Raw genomic sequence first — 23,009 nt, forward strand, 5'->3', positions numbered from 1 at the left:
TGTTGACCAAAAAAAACAAGAGAAGTGAAACCACTGCATCATCATACCTAAATCATGTGGCTTATGGTCATTTCATTGTTGTGACTTAGTATGATTTTGATGTTGTGTTCCATGATCTTGTTACTTCTTTAAACTTTACTCTTTGGTTATTAGATGGTTGCTGACGTTGCCTAGCTGCTTACCAAATTCAACGACACTTGGCGCTTAGAGCATTTCTTTTCTGCCTTGACCGAGTTCCACTTATTTGTCATTGGAGTTTGGAAAGTAAACTGAACATTAGCTTAGTATGAAACAATAGTATTTGCAAGATGACTTATAGTGTTACAATACGCAATGAAAACAACTTGAATTGCAGTTGTGTAAATACACAGATCGATTCCAAGACATGTTCAAACTAAGGTGACGATAAAGACTTGGCTGAGTTCTACAGAACTTCTACTTTCTGCAAGTCATGTCAAAAGGGAAATATAACAAATGGATGGATAACAACAAAGATCACAATAATGAATAATACAGAAATGGGAAGATGGCGGCAAAGAGTACATGAAGTGATGGCAAGGTGACAACATAGAGTATATGCAAGAAAAGATACACGACAGTCGAGAAAACTATTTATATGAATGCGTGAGATAAGAATACCGTGACAACGAAAACCATAGGATATCAAAACTGGCTAGACATATGATTATATCAGCTTTAAGATAAAACATGTCTGCCACAGTTTTGAAGATATTAGTTGTACTGAACATCACAACATCATTAATGTGTGACTGAAGATGATCTTCCTACTGACCATTCATGTCATTCATGTTGACTCCTTTGATCTGTCTGAATCTGATCAACACAGTAAATGCTTCCGTTGAAAAAAATAGGTATAATGAGGGCCAGTCAATCATATCCAAAAATGATAAGAATACATCGTATGAAACGGCTGTGAGTTCAGAATTCGACTATGAGGTATTCGAGATAGGCAACTTCATTATTGAAGAGATTTCGGAAATCACCGTTTAATCTCTATTCCCTGGACAGCCTTAGAGTTAAGTATATAGCTACTTTATATATTTCCTAAGCATATTTACAAAATTGTGAGTTAAACTACCTTTGACATTTTCCCCATCGCTTACTATAGTTATCTTTGCCGTTAGCAGCAAACCTGACTTGAATGACAAAAATCAGCTGAAAGACATAATTTAAGTTACATTTATTGGTTATATTAAAATTCAATGTCAGCCCCCCCCCCCCCAATTTGTGAAGAGCTTAATTGTGCTAAACAGTGATATCACATAGTAAATAACTCACGACATTGGACAATGACTTTGACATCTTAAGACCCCTAGCATATATTTCACCTATCTTTAGCTAAGTCCTCATCCATTCTTTGCAAACTTGCCACACGTGTATTTACTATTGCTATGTATGTTCAATTCTTTTAAAACTCACCATTGATATGTACTTCGTGTCTTCAAGTAATTACAAGTCTATTTCCAGTTCTTCCTTATCAACTTTCGCTGAAAAGAAGGCCTAAAAGATATTCTGACCTGATGAAATTTTCAATTCCTACGTATGAAGATGTTGATTATATGGTTGATGCACATACTGAACGTCCATCAAGTGGATTTATTACGACGTATACCAATCAAGGGGAAGTTGAAATATGTTTATTTGAGCTTTGCAAAGATCGTATGATTGAAAATAACGTGTATCAGTACAAAATGACTCGAAATGACTTGAAAATAAAATCTAGAAAACTGTATTAAGAAAACCTGACTGTAGTCTAGCTCAGATTCCAAGGAATGGAGATATTAGGAAACCTTCTAAGTCCATATCTGATAACACGTGTGAATTTTAATCACGTTAGGGTGGATACGGTAGGATTAATATGGACGTCATCAGGGCCAGCCTTAGGCTAATTGGACCGATATAGCCAAATCGGGCTCCGCGCTCACAAGGCCTCTCGCATTAGCAGTTTTGAAAATGTACCTATAGAGAGAAAGTAATTTCAAAGCAATAGAAGTTCAATATCATATAATGCTTGTTTCAAACAAAGTTAATTTCCAAACGGCTTGTTGACATGTAGGATATATATATATATATATATATATATATATATATATATATATATATATATATATATATATATATATATATATATATATATATATATATATATATATATATATATATATGGTCTAAGGTTGACATTGCCCGGGGTGGGAATGGGAGACAAGCGCCCCAATCCTCCAAAATACCCCATACAGCCTGCGTCTCTTACTGCCTCTGTCAACTAAAATCCAGCTCCTGGCCTTCGCGAGTGGCTTAGATTTGAAGCCCGGCAGACCATGTTTTCCACTAACAGGAAAAGGGGTGAAGGCGGCCCACTGGCGCCTTAAAACCAGTTGCTTCGGGTAGATGGGACTCGTAAACCTTGGATGGTAGCTCATCTAGGAGAAGGAAAACTCCGATTCCAAACCTATGCTGCCTTGTGGCTATACCCACTCATGGGAAAGGCTAAGGGAGTAAACCCCGACAGAAAATCCGGAGATGGAGTCCCTAAGGCGGTATGACATTGACTTCAACGTCATTCCGGCAACTCCTGCGACGCCGTTGGTGCCAAGCTGTATCGGCATTCGTCGTTCCCTTGGGCACACCAGCTGCGTGGAGGGGGGGGGGTCTGCTGCATGGGCAACAGCTGATTCTCCATACCACCCTGCCCAGGCTTCATAGCTCCACTGGAGAGGACACTCCAGCGTCGTCGTACGGCGTCGGCACAACACGAGAAGTAGCAGTTTACCGGTTCTAAGTCAAAGCTCGATTGGCGTAGAGCTTGGCGCCAGAGGTTACTTCTGACGGTGGGAGAGATCACCAGGTCTCACTGGACAGCTACCGCCCGCCTCAAGCTGGGCAGCCCCCAGTCAGTAAGGTGCTGCCCGCCATGGCCTGCCTGCTTCACTGGGTGCGTGGAGCTTAGAGAACCATCTCGACAAGTGGGCCACAAAACTCTGCACCAGGAAAGACTAAAAGAAGAAATAAAAAGACTCCAACTCTTCGTTTTGCAACCTGGAACATCAGGACCATGTGTCCTGGATTGACCACTGACCTACAGCAGATCGACGATGCACGGAAGACTGCCATCATTGACAGAGAACTCTCCCGACTGAACATCGACATTGCCTGCCTCCAAGAGACCCGACTGGTTGACAGCGGCACCATCAGGGAAGCCAATTACAATTATTGGCAGGTGAAGCCCTTGGATGAACCTAGGCAGCATGGTGTAGGCTTTGCCGTCAAGAACACGCTAATCGCCTTCATTGAACCTCCATCATCAGGTACTGAGAGAATCCTTGCCCTCTGGCTGTCAACATCCTTAGGCCCGGTCAACATCTTCAGTGTGTACGCCGCAACCCTCTGCTCCACCTACGAGGAGAAAGACAAGTTTTATGAGGCTCTGGATCAGGCAATATCCAGTATCTCCAACAATGAAAGCCTTTACTTACTAGGAGACTTCAATGCTAGAGTGGGAGCTGACCATGAGGCCTGGTCCACCTGTCTCGGCTTTTACGGAAGGGGCAAGATCAACGAGAATGGTCAGCGACTGCTGGAGATGTGCTGCTCCCACAGCCTATGTGTGACCAACACTTTCTTCAAATGCAAGGAGATCCACCAGGTGTCATGGAGACACCCACGTTCACGCCACTGGTACCAGCTAGACCTCGTCATCACCAGGCGTGCAGAAGTGGCCAGTGTCCTCCTTACCCGCAGCTACCACAGTGCCGATTGTGACACGGACCATTCCCTCGTGGCCAGCAAGGTGCGAATATTACCCAAGAAGCTGCACCACGCAAAGAAGAAGGGTCACCCACGTATCAACACCTGCTGTACAAGCAACCCAGAGAAAACACAGCGGTTCATCAGCAAACTGAAGGAAGCCCTCACCAAAGTGACACCTGATGACACCATTGACTCCAAGTGGTCCCATATCCGTGACTCTGTGTACAATTCAGCCATCACAGCTTACGGGAAGAGGGTGCGAAAGAATGTCGATTGGTATGAGGCAAACTGGGAGGAGATGGAGCCCGTGACTGAGGCAAAGAGGAAATCCCTCCTGGCATACAAGGCTGCACCTAGCCCCAGAACACTACAAGCCCTCAGGATTGCAAGGAACAATGCCCAGAAGACCCGCCCGCCGCTGTGCCAACACCTACTGGTTGAATCTTTGCAACAGTATACAGACAGCTGCTGACACCGGGGATACAAGAGGAATGTATGAGGGTATCAAAAAGGCGACAGGACCCCCCCCCCAGCTACAAGACCGCCCCCCTCAAGTTCAAGACGGGCGAAGTCATCACAGACCAGGGGAAATAACTGCATCGATGGGTTGAGCACTATCTCGAGCTATATGCAGCCCAAAACAATATCACTGGAACTGCCCTGGACGCCATTCCAGACCTGCCTGTTATGGAGAAGCTAAACACACAGCCCACCCTGGAAGAGCTCGGAAAAGCCATCGATTGCCTTGCCTGTGGGAAGGCTCCTTGAAGCGACGCCATTCCGCCTGAAGTCCTCAAGAGCGGAAAACCAGCACTGCTCCAGCCCCTACACACACTCCTCTGCCTTTGCTGGGAATAGGGATACATCCCACAGGACATGCGTGACGCCAACATCGTCACTTTGTACAAAAACAAAGGAGACCATAGCGACTGCAACAACTATCGGGGCATCTCCCTCCTCAGCATCGTCGAAAAGGCTTTCGCCAGTGTTGCCTTGGCGCGCTTGCAGATCCTAGCCTCCCGCGTCTACACAGAGTCCCAGTGTGGATTTCGAGCCGGCAGGTCAACTGTAGACATGATCTTCTCACTACGTCAGCTGCAGGAGAAGTGTCGCGAGCAGCAGATGCCCCTCTACATTGCCTTCATAGACCTGACGAAGGCGTTTGACATGGTTAGTCGGAGTGGACTCTTCAGACTCCTGCAGAAGATCGGCTGCCCCCCACGTCTGCTTGCTGTCATTATGTCGTTCCACGAGAACATGCACAGCAGAGTGTACTTCAATGGCGCAACATCTGAAGCATTCGCAGTCATTAGCGGAGTCAAACAAGGCTGTGTCCTTGCACCGAGGCTCTTTGCCATCTTCTTCTCCATGCTTCTCCAGTACTCATTCAAGGACTGCAGCGAGGGAGTGTACATCCATACCAGGGCTGACAGCAAGCTGTTCAACATCGCCCGTCTCCGTGCTAAGACTAAAGTCACAGAGGTACTCATCCGTGAATTGCTCTTTGCCGACGATGCAGCCTTGACATCACACACGGAAGATGGACTTCAGCAGCTGGTATGCTGCCTCACCCATGCATGTAAGGAATTTGGACTGACCATCAGTTTGAAGAAAACGAATGTCATGGCACAGGACGCAGACTCCCCTCCCTCTGTCTCCATCGATGGGTACAATTTGGAAGTTGTCGAGAACTTCACATACCTCGGGTCTAACATCTCCAGCTCACTCTCCATTGATTCTGAGGTGGGCGGCAGGATTGCCAAGGCAGCAGCAGTGATGGCCAGACTTAACCAGAGGGTCTGGAACAACCCCAACCTCACAGAGAAGACCAAACTGCGTGTCTACCAAGCGTGCGTGCTCAGCTCACTTCTCTACAGCAGCGAAACATGGACCACCTATGCAAGACACGAGAGGAAACTCAACAGCTTCCACCTGAGAAGTCTGCGGCGCATTCTGCACATCCAGTGGCAGGACAAAGTACCCCACATAGAGGTTCTAGAATGCACCAACATGAACAGCATGTTCTCCATACTCAGCGAGAGCGCCTTCGCTGGCTCGGCCATGTCAAGAGAATGGACCCAGGTCGCATTCCCAAGGACCTGTTATATGGGGAGTTAGCAGAAGGTGCACGACCAACTGGACGACCACATCTGCGCTACAAAGATGTTTGCAAGAAGGATATGAAGACAGCAAACATCAATGTCAACGACTGGGAGAGCTGTGCAAACAACCGTTCCAGCTGGCGTCTAGCTGTCAGGCAGGGAGTTCAAAACGCAGAGGAAAAGAGAAGAATAAAATAAGCTGAAAAGAGAGCTATAAAGAAGGATAAGCAAAAGCGTACTTTGGAGTTACGCCATCGTCTCCCGTAGACGTATATATATATATATATATATATATATATATATATATATATATATATATATATATATATATATATATATATGTATATATATGTATATATATATATATGTATGTATATATATATGTATGTATATATATATATATATATATATATATATATATATATATATATATATATATATATATATATATATATATATATATATATATATATATGTATGTATGTATGTATATATGTATGTATGTATGTATGTATGTATATATATATATATATATGTATGTATGTATGTATGTATGTATGTATGTATGTATATATATATATATATATATATATATATATATATATATATATATATATATATATATATATGTATGTATGTATATATATATATATATATATATATATATATATATATATATATATATATATATATATATATATATATATATATATATATATATATATATATATATATATATATATATATATATATATATTACTCCATGGCATGCTTCAAAAACTCCATTCACATAAGTCAGGAACCTCATTTGCTCAATCCCAATCGATCCACACTCCAGGAATAACACTGAAGAGTCGTCTTCACTATGTTACAAAGCACTACTCTAACATAGGTGGCCCCATATACGTTGTGAAAGAAAAAAGGGGAAATAAATTCAGAAAGATTAATTTTGATGTCGGAAATGTAATTCAGTTTCGATTTATATGCACTAGCTCACAAAGTACGCGTTTTTGTGCAGCAGGTATAACTTTTGAAGGCACACACTATCAAGTGTCTCAAGTCAGGCGAAAGCACATACGTACTTGAAGCTTGGCAGCGTGCTCAGCTTCTGTCAATTCACTGTTATTTACTTTTGCATTTCTCTTGGGTCTTTTGTTATTAGCCTTGTCTTTTCAGTGCTAATCTCCATCACATACCTTAATAATGCTTGGTTCAGATGGTTCACTAGTGTTTCAACTTCTTCCTATTTTTCTGCTAAGCCACCGATATCACCATGTAAGCGCAGGGTGGTGGTTTTTATGCCTCCAACACTGACACTGCCCTCATAGTTTGCCAAGGCATTCGACATGATCCTTTCTAGGTAAATGTTGAAGAGAGTGAGTGAGAGGAGGCAACATTGTCTAACTCCGACTGTAATTCTGAACCAGTCTTCCATGTTGATTTGACCGGAACTGCACTAGTGGACTTGTAATACAGGTTTTCTATGGTGCCGATTAGTTTTGCGTTTATGTTGTATATCCGTATTTTGGCCAAGAAGGCTACATTTCATTACTTCTTGAAGTCAATGAAGACATGATAGAAGTTCTGTTGACGTTGTATATGCCTTTCACAGAGGATTCTAGGGTTGAAGATATGTTATATAGTACTACGTCCTGGTCTGAAACCAGCCTAAACTTCAACAATGATGTGCTCTGCTTGCGGTTTCAGTCTGTTTTTCTTAAGCATAGCCTTACTTGAGTGACTAAAGGGAATGATTGTTTGGAATTTCTGGCACAGATGCAGATTCCATTTCTTAGGGAAAGTGCTTATCTGAGACTGGGTCCATGGTGTAGGCCATTAGGGAGAGTGCTGATCAGAGACTGGTTCCAAGGTGTAGGCCATTAGGGAGAGTGCTGATCAGAGACTGGTTCCAAGGTGTAGGCCATTAGGGAGAGTGCTGATCAGAGACTGGTTCCAAGGTGTAGGCCATTAGGGAGAGTGCTGATGGTAGGTTGGGACCATGGTGTAGGCCATTAGGGAGACTGCTGATCAGAGACTGGGTCCAAGGTGTAGGCCATTAGGGAGAGTGCTGATCAGAGACTGGGTCCAAGGAGTATGCCATTAGGGAGAGTGCTGATTTTAGACTGGGTCCGTGGCGTAGGCCATTAGGGAGAGTGCTGATGAGAGACTGCGTCCATGGTGTATTAACATTAGGGAGAGTTCTGATCAGAAACTGGGTTCACGGTGTTTGCCATTAAGGAGGCTGCTGATCAGAGACTGGGACTATGGTGTAGGCCATTAGGGAGAGTGCTGATCAGAAATTGGGTTCATGGTGTAGGCCATTAGGGAGAGTTCTGATGGGAGACTGGATCCGTGGTGTAGGACATTAAGGGGAGTAAGGATCAGAGACTGGGTCCAAGGTGTAGGACATTAGGGAGAGTGGTGATCAGATACTGGGACCATGGTTTAAACCATCAGGGAGAGTGCTGATCAGAGACTGGGTCCGTGGTGTAGGCCTTTAGGGAGAGTGCTGATCACAGACTGGATTCATCAGGTGGGCCATTCTCCTGCTTGCCAGATTTTGTTTCAGATAGAAACATGTATTCAACATCCATAGATAGCGCAATGCTAATGGTGAAATAAATAAATGTCTGGGGGTCTAGGTTCAATTTCCCGATGCCCTTGTCAACGTAGAATTAAGATCAACGTTCAGTGTTATGTGGTATTCTACCTCTACTGCGGTTGTTCCCCGCCCCAAACGCTAATAAGCACCACCTATTTCTTTGCTTTTGTATAATGTCAGAACATTGAAGGTCAGATTAATACAGGGAAGAGATGCACACGAAAACTATTAACACCATCCTTATTATAGTTTTTATTACATACTATAGTAATACAGGGAAGAGATGCATACGAAGATTATCAAAACTATCCTTATTATAGCTTTTACTATGAAGTCTTACCCATTATTCATTTTGGTAATATTGACATAATATAGTAATATTGACATAATATAGTAATATTTACATAATATAGTAATACGGGGAAGAAATGCAATAAACGAGTATTGATTATAATTGTCATTCCTAATATAGCTATTAATACAAAGTCATAACCATTATTCTCTTTTGTAATATTGACAATAATGTGGTGCAGCCCGCTTGCAAATGAACAAAATAAATATCGTCAGATGGCAGCCAAAAGGATTGACCCACACCATTTGCTATCATCCCCTATCTTCCTAGATATAATGTTGCCAAGCTTTAAAGAAATTACATCTTACGCTCCATAGGTTGATAACGTAACGAGTGCTTGGCAGACAGGTTACTCTGCGGGATAAAGGTAAGATATAGATTTCTATATATTTTCTTCCGATGCGTCTTTACGCGTTGTTTCTTTACTTTCTGTGTTTTTACCTGTCTGTCTCCGTTTGTTTCTTCCTCTCATTCCGTATCTTTCACCCTCTCTGTTTATGTGCTTCTATCTCTGCACGTCTGTGCCTTCTGAATATCAGAAAGATTAAATTTTAGTAAGGATATATGAGGGTTCATCAATCGTTTGAGGGTGGGTTGTGGGGGGTGGCAGGTGGGAGAACGCGTAAACAGCGAACAACTTGCAGGCATTTTGGCCCAAGTTCTCTGCTACTGCTAGTTGCCAGGACATGTCCTGTCCGAGCAATACAGGGAAGAAATGCTTACGAAGAATATAATTATCATTTGTACTAAAAATATTATTACCCTTGATTCCGTTTTCAGTTTTGTAATGCTAACTATAAAATTGTGCACTCAGCCCTTGCAGGTCTTCCTCGAATTTAATATTTCTTTAATTTTTTGTATTCTATACATGGATCTATCTATATATCTGTGTGTTTGTGTGTGTGTGTGTATGTATATATGCTAGAAAAGACCATAAGAAGAGAAGAAGAAAATAAATTGTCAGTTGGCAACTGAAACGAATGCTTTAGCCATTTCTTGTCATCGATTATCTTTCTCGATGTCATGTTGGCAAACTTATTTTTTTTACATCTTCATCTATAACGAGTACTCATCAGAAAGCTTCCTTCATGTGATTAGGATAAAATATAGGTTTGGGTATCATTTCTCCTGCTGTGTCTTTACGTATAACTCTCTCTCTCTCTCTCTCTCTCTCTCAGCTACACAGTCAGGAACAGTAAAGATTTATTCATTACATCAGATGTAACGGTTAAGGTAAAGATTATCGCTGCCGTTCAAGTATATCTGTTTTACAGACAGCATGCATATCAATATTGTTAAATCTGCGTTACAAATCCAAACAACACACACATATCAATGTTAAAAGTCCGTCCCATCTGGACTTGTCAGTAGGTAGCTTCATATATATCTTCGATAACAAAACGTGCTTGAATGTACAACATAGTTAAGAGCTAACGTATTTAACATTTGATCAAATTAGAATACAGATAGTTTTTTTTTAAATTTGGGGTACAGTTTTGTGTATAGGTGCAAACTCTAATAAACACGTGGCTGTTTATAACGGGAATGGGATTATGTAGCGACTTGTCATTCCGGTTGCCTGGTTGTTAAAAGGTCCGCCTCGGATGCGGCAGGTCGCGGAGTCGAACCCAAGCCGAGTTATACCAAAGGCTTATAAAACTGGTACTAACAGCTGTTTCGCTAAGCGCTCAGCATTAAGAGGTTAGTGTTAGGCCTGGTCGGCCTCGTGTCCGGGTAATGTGACTGGATGGGACATGATGCTACATGTCTGCGGCGTTATGCTCCAGTGATAGACATCACTATGAACTGCCACACTGCAGATATCGTAGCGGTATAACTGACATTTTTAAAGCTATGTTATAAATCCAAATCACACACGCGCATATAGCAACTTGATTCTGTTCCTTTCTAGGATAAAATATTTCGGGTACCTTGTGGTTTGCACATTTTGGACTTGCTTAGATTCTGGAGTAACATTTGTTTTGTAACGATATGTTGCCTTTTACATGCCAGACAGATAACAAAACGTATTCAAGATTCATGGATAGCACAGTGCTAATGATGCTGGCTATACATAAATGAGTGTATAGGTTCAATTTGCCGAAGCCCTCGTAAACGTAGACTCAAGATCGTCGAATCGTGGCATGTGGTGTTCTACCGCTACCGCGTTTTGTTTTACCCCAAGGATAAATAGGCACAACCTGTTTCTTTGCTTTTGCAAATTGCCAGAGCATGAAAAGTGAGAGTAATTCATTGACGAAATGCATCTTAAGAATTGCATTATCGTTCTAATTATAGCTATTATAACGAAGTCTTACCCATGATTCACATTTCTGGTGTAAATAATGTGGTGCACTTAGGTTTTGGAAAGTAATTTTTTTAAACAAAATATGCCAGTTGGCAACCGAAAGGAATTCCCCTGCCCCCATTTGCTGTCATCCTGTGTCTAACTCAGAGGTTCTCAAACCACGGCCCGGGGGCAACTTGTGGCCCGTCAGCTCTCATAAAGTGGCCCGCGAGGCCTCTATATTTACTATAATGTATTTTAATAATTTCAACAGTTTATTGACGTTCAAATAAATAAATAATAACTAGACGAAAGATGCAATAATGCGCGATCTACAGTATTCTAGAGTCTAGAATGTTATTTCTAAGATGTCTGTCATTTTGTGTAGAGCATTCGGAGCTCCGTCGGCGTTCGATAATTCACTCTGCGCGATGTTGTTGTGCTCGGATATAATTATCGAATGCGCCCGTTGAGTTAGCGAACGAAACGTTTGGAAATACCCTTTTCCCAGCCTTGTCAACCAATCAGAGTGCGCAAGACGCCATGATGTCATCTGTTACAACTGTTTAGTAGTCTGCAGTTTCGTGTTGAAATTAGATTTTTCAAATACAAATTTACAGTTAAAGCCGATAAGCATGAACGTGGATAACGTAGAATCAAACAATGCTAATAAGCGAAAACGTGAGTACGTTGTTTGTCGTGAATTCAACGCAGATTGGACGGAGAAATTTATATTTGTGCCTAGTCGTAGTGATAAACCGGTTTGCTTAATCTGCAGATTTGATTTATAACCCAAAATGACTTTAGTGCTGGACTGACACTGACTGCTTTTAAAGTTTTAGAATTTGGTTGCTGAAAGTTAATATATTTAATAATGATATTACACGACTTTTATAATTTTATAAACATTGATAAACATTTATAATTTTATGGCCCCTTAGTTACCGAAAATAGTAGATATGGCCCTCTACTTTAAAAGCTTGGGAACCACTGGTCTAACTCAATGTAACATTACCATGTTTGAAAGAAATCATATCTTCACCTCGATATGTAGATAACACAACGTGCACTCTGCAGAAAGGTTGCATGGTGGGATTGAGGTAAGATACAGGTTCCTGTCATGTTTTGTCTTGACGTGTTTCTTCCTTTCGTTCTGCATCTTTGTCCATGTCTGTCTCTGTGTGCTTCTTCTTGGTCATTATGTTGTTCTCCGTCTGTCTTTGCGTTTTTACTTGCTTTCTTTCCGTGTCTTTGGCTCCTGAATAACAATGTCCATTTTAATAATAAGATATCACTAATCTAGGGGGCAACGGTGGTTGGAAAGGTGGACAATGTTTTACAGAACTAACTCGCAGGCAATTTAGCCAAAGGTCTTTGATACTATACATTTCAAAAAATAAAAAATTAAAAATAATATTGTCAGTTGGCACCCTAAAGGAATATCCCATACCATTTGTTATCATTCCAATATCTTTCTTCATGTAATGTTGCCAAGCTTGAAAATAATGATATCTTAAGCTCGATAGGTAGATAACATAACGAGTATTCGACAATAGTATTCTTCTGCGGAAACAGGGTATGACACAGATTTCAATCTAATTTCTGTCGCTTTTTTCTCACGTGTTTCTTTCGTTCATTTTGTGTCTCTTTTCCCCCCGTTTCTTTCTATCATTCTGTTTTCTCTCACTGTTTGCGCGTTATCTGTTGTTCTCTGTATTCACCCCCTGAATATCTATCTCTATCTGTGCGTTCGTGTCTTATTTCGTTTTGTGCGTTTGGGTTTAATTTCCATCTGTGCGTTTCTGTCTAATTTTTGGTTTTGTCTTTACGTGTTTTTTTTCTTTTATTCTGTATTCCTTTTCATTTTCCTGTCTTTTTATGCGTTTCTTCTTTTCATTGTGTGTATTTCTCAGTCTGTGTGTGCTTCTTTCTCATTTTCTTTCCTTTGCCTCCAGGGTATCAGAAAATATCCGTTTTAATGATGACATACACAATTTGTCAAGTGATGGTGTGGGGTAGGCTGGGGGGTTGGATGGGAGGGGGATGTATGCACATTTTGCAAGTATTTAGGGCCGTGTTTATGAACAAGACTGCCATACTCAAAAGTCCAAATTAAGATTAGATAATTGGAGAATCAACATGTCATTGAAAGCTTTAAAGCAGAGGAAATCAAATTTAGGAAAAGTCATGAAAGTTCAAAGACTACAATTGTAATGCGATCAAAGTTAAAACATGTCACAGTCATGAGAGTTCACTTTACCTCGACCGCTCCGGTGGCCTAGTGGTTAGAGCGTCCGCCTCGGATGCGGGAGGTCGTGGGTTCAATCCCCGGTCGAGTCATACCAAAGACGTACAAAAAATGGTACTAACAGCTGCCTCGCTTGGCGTTCAGCATTAAGACGTTAGTGTTAGGACTGGTCGGCCTGGTGTCAAGATAATGTAACTGGGTGGGACATCATGCTACATGTTTGCGGCATAATGCCCGAGTGCTAGACATCACTATAAACTGTCGCACTGCAGACATCGTAGCGATATGACTGAAAATTTGTTAATGCAACGTTAAAAATCCAAATCACACACACACACACACACACGCGCGCGCTCGCGCGCGCATTTTATCTAGTTTCTTGCTGAACATGTTTTCGTGGCTAGAAATGAAAATGTTCGGCTCCATTTGCAGAGAAACCGAATTAAAACATGTACGTTTTTTTTTTGTAGATTGAGGACTTCATACAACAATTAACATGGCGGTTAAGTTGACGGTGCTTCTGACAGTTTTGACCTTTGGAGTGTACTTCATTAAAATAGGTAGGTAATACTTACACAATTTGGTCACTTACCTTGGGAACTAAAGTAAACTCTTAAGAGGAATATATAACTCTTTGTGAGCGTGGAGAAGACCATTTTTCAAATCGCTATTAATTTTTGTTCCTTCACAATATATACAAGTTGTCGCTTTGCTAAATTCCACTGGTACTAGCGCGATTAACGCACGAATCTTAAGGAAAACTCTAATGCCTTTAACTAATAGAACATAACAAACTCCACCGTGTTTAGTAAATTTCAGCAAATAAGTTTTCCCCTAAATACAAAATGAACATTTAAAAAGAACTTACGATATTGTGAAGTAAGTACCAAATAGTCCTAAAAGTTCCATCACAAGGAATTTTCAAGTGAAAAACTAAAGTCCAAAACTCAGGAACAAGGAAACCTAATTACCTTCATTGATAACGATCCGAGTATTCAGTATATTTCCATGAACAAATATCAACTACATGATATGTTGTTTACAGAATAAACTTCACTAGGCAGGTTGGGCCTTAACTCGATTACTGGCTAATTAAACTATGGGTAGAAGTAGCTTTGGAATGATCAGATTATACTCGTACTAACCTTAAATGTTGATTCACTCCAAATATACTCTGTGCGAGTTTTTCTGCTTCATTGTCTAATTATGAGACCAACATTGACCGTTTATGTTATGGCTTTATCTGAAATTTGAGATGACAGGCAAATACATCAAAAATGAAAAATATCGTTGCAGCGTTGGGTCAGTGGGGCGGCTGCAGTGCATCATGTGGTCATGGCACGAGATCGAGATACAGCCCTTATTACGCAACTGAAGATTGTAATAATGCCTGCTTCAATGGAGGAGTTAATAGAAATAGTTACTGTGATTGTCCAGCTGGAACAACAGGATCTTGTTGTGATGGTATAACAGCACGTCACCTACGAAAATACATCTCCATCTGTCCTTTTTCATTCACACGATCGCACATGACAAAATATTAATTTATCTTAATTCTTACACGCTCATATAAATAGTGTTACACCAATGTACCTTTGAGTAGCAGCTGTCATTAATCCTCCTGAGCGCGAAATATTTATTCATTCTCTTATACGACTCCAAAGCCTAAACACAATATAGCATCTTTCGTCATTTCTGTCAAGAGAACAGTTATTTTTTATTCACAGTTTATTTTTAAGTCGCATGAATTTATGCCTATAATTATGAATTTACTCTTTAAAATGAGTCACAATGTAATCCGATGAATATCATATTATTCCATTTTTTATTTTGCTATTTATTTATTTGAACTTTAAAGATATTCCCGAGTGCGCTAGCAATCCCTGTCAAAATGGTGGCACGTGCATTGAGATGATCAACCATTACAACTGCAGCTGTACCAGTCGCTATTCTGGACCAAACTGTGAACACGGTAAATCCCTTTGCTTAACGTAATTGATTTAATTAATACATAGTACGCAGCTACATACAGTGTGTGTATATATATATATATATATATATATATATATATATATATATATATATATATATATATATATATATATATATATATATATATATATATATATATATATATATATATATATATATATATATATATATATATATATATATAAGTAGTTAATAGGGATACCCTAGGGACAATGGGACTTAGCATTAAAAAGACCCCTGGGGCACTCTAGGGACAATGGAAATTTAACATGGAGAAAAATCGTGGGTCACTCTAGGGACAATGGGAATTTAACATAGAGTTTGGGACTGTCTAGGGACAAGGGAAATTTAACATGGGAATAGAGTTTGGGCTTGTCTAGGGACAAGGGAAATTGAATATGGGATTTTTTTTTTTTTAAAAAAGTTTTTTTTTAAATTTAAATTTAAATTTAAATTTAAAAAAGGGTAGGCAATTGAAAGGCTATCTCTCTTCGAGAAATATGGCTGGCCCTGAAAAGGGCCTTTGGGTTTATGTTAATGTATTCATTAACATAAATGACACCGCATTGGTCTTCTTCTTGTCCTTAGGCTGCGTCTCACTGTTGGCCCGTAAATCAGCACTCTTTTCAGGCATCCTTGTCTTTCAACATAGATCCTACGTATCCACAGGCTGGTGTTTGTCCTGTGGACAATGGTCCACTTGGATCGGACATACATGAGTATGTCCGTCCTGAACATCATGGAAGACACAAGCGTAGAAGATTGCACATCGGTCCACATCTTGAAGCGACGAGAACAGGTGAATCAATGCAGTGAACTGCGCTTATTTATAGGTAGAGGTAGGATTGAAACGGATTGAGTTCATTCACCAATCCGAACACGCGTTACAAAATTCAGTCAGCCCGCATCCAATCCGAAGAGAGCAGTCTGTGACGTCACGTAGTCTATATAGATTCGCTAGCGCTTGTGTGCAGTCAATCTATGCGACAGTGATTCAACATGACGGAAATTCAGAAAACGATCCATTGGGGTGCACCAACAGGGGAGACTGCCCAAGGGAACCCGGACTTACTTTCAGAAGAGGTGAATTGGGATTTTGTGGATTTTCTCTCCTCGCAAGAATTTGTTCCGGAACCTGCGTTACCTTCTTCATTACCGCAAGTGGAGAATTTTAGACAGAGACAGAAAGAAGAATTGGAGAAATTTATACAACGACAAAAGGAAGCGGAACAAGCTTTTCTCCTACAGCAACAGCAGCAAGAAGAAGAGGTAAGAAAAAAACAAGAGCAACAACAGCAAGAAGAAGTAGCAGCAAAGAAACAAGAGGGTGAAAATCAAACGGTCACGGTACTGTTGGACATTTTAGCGGAGTTAAGAAGTCTGAAACAAATGTATCAGACTTCTTTCTTACGACCGAAGAGAATACGACCTTCCCGAGCTAAACACGTTAACCCTGTGACTAAGCCTACCGTACCACCCTTAGTGATTTCAACCCAATCATCATCATCATCAACATTACGCAGTCCAGAAGTAGGCCTTGGCCGTGGCAAAGGCTTAAGGCAGTTAAAGTTGATTGCTTAAACTCACCCCTACACCATAAAGAAAAAAGGCCCTTTTCAGGGCCACCCACATTTCTCGAAAAGAAATACAATTTCAATTTGCCAATAACTCAAAAAAAACCCCACCCATTTTACCCTTATAGTACGTTTCTGTGTATGAGTGTGTGAGTGTACGTTCTTATTTTAAAATCAGAACTCAAAGACACTTACCATATATCATTAATTTATTCTTTTATCCATTTTTTACAATCCAATTCACAATTCACAACACAACACTTTAATAAAAAGTTCATTGACTTCTTCTTTCTCCTTGTTTAGTCTCTCTGTTTTTTGAATTTCTTCACCCTCTTTTCCTCTTCTTTCTCCTCATTTTCTTCCCTTCTTCTTTTCTTCTCCTGTTTCTTTGCCTCTTGTAAATAGAATTGTCTTCTTTCTTCCTCTTCTTACTCTGAAGAATCCCTCTCTTCCTCTGAAGAATCCCTCTCTTCCTCTGAAGAATCTCTCTCTTCTTCTGAAGAATTCCTCTTTTCTTCTGATTCCTCTTGTTTCTTTTTTGGGCAATCTGGAGACCAATGTCCTTTTTCTTTACAATAATAACAGGTATCTTGACTTTTGTCTTTTTTAGCCCCTGTTTTTTTTCTTTTTTGACGGTCTGGACACTCTGAAGACCAATGCCCTTTCTTCTGACAGATATAGCAAGTATCTTGACTTTTATCTCGAAAGGAAGGAGAGTAGTCCGTGGGCTGGTCTGAAGAGAATTTTCTAATGACCCCTCGCAAAGCTCTGACGAAACGTTCGATTTGGTTAGTCTCTTCCATCGTTGTGCTCGGCTTGAGAGTGAAATGAATAGTGAAAGAACAAGACACACACCCTTTTATATACGCTGGTCTGCCATGACTATAAATTAGTTTATGGTGTTTACACTTGAGTCATTTGACGTTTTGCACTCAAGATGAAACGATCCTATTCATTCGAGAAGAAAGAAGAAGAAGAAAGTAAGAGGCAGAAACGTGATCTATCGCCTCGTACCAGAGCTGAAATCTTGGCACAAATTCATGCCAGTGATTTTGAAGAGGACATGAGTGAACCAGAATCCGAACCCTCTAAACAAAGTTCACCACCCTTAGTCAACCCTGAAAAGTAATATTCCATTCGAGAGACCGAAAAGCGCTCCTCAAGAAAAATTGGAACCACGGCTTACAAATACTCAGTGAAGTTTAAAGATTTCAAGGCTGGAGTACCGTTAGAGAAAGCAGAAGGGTTCATCACTGGGGTGTGGGATTCTTTGCTCACCGCACTCAAGCGACAATGTCAACCCAAAGAAGACGATCGCTTGACATTATCCATAGATCACGACGGTTTGAAATCCCCTGTTTGGATCGAGTTTAGCAGACCCGCAGAACTAACCCCTTCCAAAATCATGGACAAGATTCAACACGTACAACAATCTAATGACCAGTTTGACATCACCGATGGTAAAGCCACACTGAAAATGGCCCACGTCTCTCTTCCTCAAGGGACAGGACGCAAAAAGATGTTATTGGTGGACGACCTTCGCAACACCAAAACAAGTCTCGTCCGAATTAACAACCCTCAAGATCAGATGTGTTTAGCCCGTGCCATCGTGGTGGGACGAACCTATGCCAACAAGAACGACACGGTAGAATGGAAAAGAACCTGGGAGAACATTCGAAAATCGAACCGAACCAAACAACGAAACGAAGCAGAACTCCTGTTACAACAAGCTGGCCTGTCCAAAGACACACCCTGTGGCATTCCTGAGATGCAAAAATTGCAAGATGCCCTACCCTACGCTACACCTTGAAAGTGCACCCTCAGGAAATGCGCGGGTCTCTGTTGTTTCGAGGCCAAGATTTTAAGGACGGAAAATACATTCATGTCTATTATCACGATGACCATTTCGATACCATTACCAGTATCACCGGATTTCTGGGATACGGTTATTATTGTGAGAAATGTGACTATGGTTATAACAATCGAGAGCAACACAAACATTGTGGATGGAAATGCTCAGGATGTTTGGCCTCTCCACCCTGTCTGAGCGAAGAACCAGTGCCTTGTTCAACTTGTCTGCGCACGTTTGTCAGCCCTACCTGTTACCAACAACATTTGAAGACACAAGGTTCACAGCAGAAATGTGCCCTACGTGTGGACAAGGCCTATGTACCAATACTGCCAAGGCACACGTATGTTCAGGAAAGAAAAACTGTCACATTTGTCACCACATCGTGGACTTGGAACACCAATGCTACGTGCAAAAATACCAACCCCCACCAGAGAAAGAGGACGGTCAGAAGAAGAAAGGCAATTTCATCTTTTTCGATTTCGAATGCATGCAAGAGACCGGCATTCACATTCCTAATTTCTGCGTAGCTCATCGAGCGTGCGAGAAGTGCATTCAAGAACCTATCTTCAGTCATTGCTCTCACTGTAGCAAGATTCCTGGAGGACGTGAAAAAAATCTTTCGGGGACCGAACACGCTAGCCGATTTCGCTCGATGGGTCTTAGACCCCATTGACAAGACGTGGAGCCAAGAGGACATCGAACGTTACGGAGATTGTCATCGTCATGCCACGGTGATGGCTCACAATTTCTCCGGATACGATGGACAGTTTCTTTTGAGGTACTATACGGAACATGGCACCGAGCGTCCTAAAGTGACTTTGAACGGAGCCAAAATCATTTTGATGCAAGTGGGACAAGTACAGTTTAAAGATTCGATGAGCTACTTGGCCATGCCTTTGAGCCGAATGCGTAAAACGTTTGGAATGACAGAAATGGCTAAAGGGTACTTTCCACACTTTTTCAATACGGAAGCCAATCAACACGTCGTTCTACCCCATTTGCCTGAGGCTCACTATTACGACCCCGACAACATGCGTACCGAACAACGAGAAGCTTTCTACGCTTGGTACCAGGCTCACGCCTCGGACCCTTTCGACTTTCAGGAAGAAATGCTAAAGTATTGTCGTTCCGACGTGGACATTTTACGGCGTTGCTGTGGAAAATTTCGAGAACTGTTCATGGAACACGGAGGGGTCGATCCTTTGAAAGAAGCTTGCACCATTGCCAAAGCGTGTTCCTTAGTGTATCGACAACGATTCATGCCTGAAAACACCGTAGCTGTGATCAGCCCTCAAACGACCCACTATGTCAAGCGTCAATACTCGGTCAAAGCCCTACGTTGGTTACATTACTTGTGCGACAAGGAAGACAAGTGGATTCAGCATGCCCGCAACGGAGGGGGCGAAAAGACCATCGGAACGTATTCGGTCGATGGCTGGGACTTAGAAAACCCCAAGATCGTGTACGAGTTTAACGGTTGCTTATTTCACGGATGTCCCGTCTGTTACCCTGACCGTGACACTAAAAATCAGTTTTTACAACGGACCATGGAAGACTTGTACCAGGACACTTGTCAGCGGCGCCTAAAGTTAGAACAGCAAGGATACCAAGTGGTGGAAATGTGGGAACACGAGTACGATCACCGTATGAAAACCGATCCCGAGTTTAAACGCCTCGTGGAAAGTTACCAGTTCATGGACCCGCTGAACCCGAGGGATAGTTTGTACGGAGGAAGGACCAATGCCACCTGTTTGCTGTACCAAGCCGACGAAGAGAAAGGAGAAGAAATCAAATACTTGGACGTGTGTTCGTTGTATCCCTACGTGTGCAAATATTGTCGCTTTCCTGTAGGGCACCCGCAATTGCTGACGGAACACATCGACCTGAAAAACATTCGACAATACGAAGGCTTGATCAAGTGCAAAGTTTTACCTCCCACGAACGTATACCATCCCGTCTTACCTCACCATTGTCAAGGCAAACTGATGTTTCCCTTGTGCCGTACTTGTGCCGAAACGTGCAACCAAGACCAACCTTGTCAGCACACCCAGGAAGAACGTGCCTTGACGGGAACCTGGGTCAGCGTAGAATTGTTCAAAGGTCTGGACATGGGATACCAACTGTTAGAAGTGTACGAAATTTGCCACTTTCCCAAGACACAACAATACCACAAGGGTGACCCTACTCAGAAAGGCATTTTCGCCGACTACGTGGATGCCTTTTTGAAACTGAAGCAAGAAGCCAGAGGCTATCCTTCCTGGTGTCATACTCCCGAAGACCAAATACAATTCAAAGAGAAATATTATGAACAAGAAGGCATCACTTTAGACCACATCGAGAAAAACGAAGGCAGGCGATCGTTTGCCAAAGTGATGTTAAATTGCTTGTGGGGTAAAATGGCACAACGACCGTGTTTACCCAAGACGGAATATTTGACAGAACCTTCCCGCTACTTCCAGATGATTCACGACAAAACCAAATACATGAAACACGTGGACGTCGTTCGAGAGGATTTGATCTTGGTCAATTACGAAGAAGATCTGGACTTTATACAAGACGACCCTTTTGGAAATGTCATCATTGCAGCTTACGTGACAGCCCATGCTCGCTTAAAATTGTACGAAGCTTTAGAACTGTTAGGGGAACGCGTCCTGTAGTTTGACACGGACAGTTGCATTTACATCCATCACCCGAGTCAACAGCACCCTGACATCGAAGGAGACCGTTTAGGATCCTGGACATACGAGCATCCCGACGACAAGATTCTAAGTTTCGTCAGTGGCGGTCCCAAAAATTACGGCCACGAATACCGTGACAAACAAGGAGAAGTGCACACGACGTACAAAGTGAAAGGACTGACTCTGAATCATCGTACCAGTCGTGTGGTCAACTTTGGCGTATTGAAAGAAGCCTTGCAATCGGGAGAGGATGCAAACTTTAAAGTGACCACTTACCAACCGAACAAGATTGTACGTTTACCCACTCACCACATCGTCAGTCGACCCTTGGAAAAAGTCTATCAAATCGTGTACCAGAAGCGAGTGCGACTTCCCAATCATTTCACCTTACCGTATGGACACGTCGGTATTGGTCTGTATATAAAAAGGAACCCTAGGCAAGATCGATAGTTCATTGTGACTACCAAGACCGAGCGAACAAGATGAATTCTTTCAGAGAAACACGAAACAAGTTGTTTAGAAAGACATAATTCAAGTGTGAGACTTCGGAAGTGGAATGCGATTGTGAGCCTTGCGATGGGTACGATGCTATACCTTGTGACCTGAGCGATGGCGTAAAGCATCATGGGAACTTTAGTGTCCCTACCCCTATCATGGAAAGTGATGCTGTGCGTGTCAAACCTGTAGGATGCGAAAGTGATGCCGCTCGTCCTCTTGGACATTTTACTGAGTTTCGTTTTAAAGGGGAATGTTCACCTTCACGTCTACCCCCTTACGGATGTCATCCAGCCCTGAGCAAACTCCTGTTCATGTTACCCAGCCCTCATCGAAACGAACCTGTGAAAGACCAATATTCGTTTCCTGAGCGTTTGTCGGAATACTGTGACTTTGAAAATCGTCTTCAATCGTTCAAAGGAAAATGGCCTAAGTATCTGGGAGGACCGACCCCCGAAGAATTAGCCAGAGCCGGATTTTTCTACTTGGGCGAAGGAGATAAAGTCAAGTGCTTCAGTTGCGGTGTGTCACTTCACCACTGGGAACCGCAAGATTCGGCCTACGTTGAACATGCTCGATGGTCACCGAATTGTCATTACTTACCCTTAGTGGGACCGAAACATTGAAGTAACTTACCATGTAGTTGACGAAGAAGAAACCAGATTGGCTAGGAGTCAAATGTTGGACATCACCGAGACCAGTATTGAAACTTCATTTCAAAAACGATATTGAATCATTACCTAAAGAACTGCAAGAGAAGATTTACAAGGAAGTTTGGCAGGGGTTTGCCAGAGTGAAATCTGAATGGGTCACTGTAGAACTTTTGTGTCGAGAAATTCAGAAGAGGAAAGTGAAAAAAGTCAACCAGTGTGTTAGATTTCTTTGGGTCAAGGGTGCATTCATCCTATTATATCGCTTTAGACCGTTTACATCAAAAGAGTTCAGTGACATTCTTGGACGTTACCCTGAATGGCAGTGGTCAGAAATTACTCACTATGTGGATTACTTTTGTGAATTGTACGGACTGACCTATTCATGAATACTTTACAAGAGAACATT

At 41.7% G+C, this 23,009-nt stretch overlaps 1 protein-coding gene across 2 annotated transcripts in view; it reads left to right on the forward strand.

Moving 5' to 3' along the window:
- Positions 1–9,098: 9,098 nt before the first annotated feature.
- LOC149779790 (brevican core protein-like) overlaps positions 9,099–23,009 on the forward strand; it is a 68,318-nt gene continuing 54,407 nt past the window's right edge. Inside the window, exons 1-4 of one of the 2 annotated variants that reach the window (XM_089940661.1) lie at positions 9,099–9,191; positions 13,830–13,919; positions 14,656–14,823; positions 15,218–15,331. In XM_089940661.1, the coding sequence (XP_089796787.1) occupies positions 13,856–13,919; positions 14,656–14,823; positions 15,218–15,331 (346 nt within the window). In that variant the 5' untranslated portion in view covers positions 9,099–9,191; positions 13,830–13,855. Of the gene's footprint in view, positions 9,192–11,674; positions 11,793–13,829; positions 13,920–14,655; positions 14,824–15,217; positions 15,332–23,009 lie in introns of those variants that run through there. The other variant, XM_089940662.1, reaches the window with a different exon arrangement.

The sequence above is a fragment of the Sinohyriopsis cumingii genome, chromosome 17 (genome assembly GCF_028554795.1).
Source record: "Sinohyriopsis cumingii isolate HCF-2022 chromosome 17, ASM2855479v2, whole genome shotgun sequence".
Classification (NCBI taxonomy): domain Eukaryota; kingdom Metazoa; phylum Mollusca; class Bivalvia; order Unionida; family Unionidae; genus Sinohyriopsis; species Sinohyriopsis cumingii.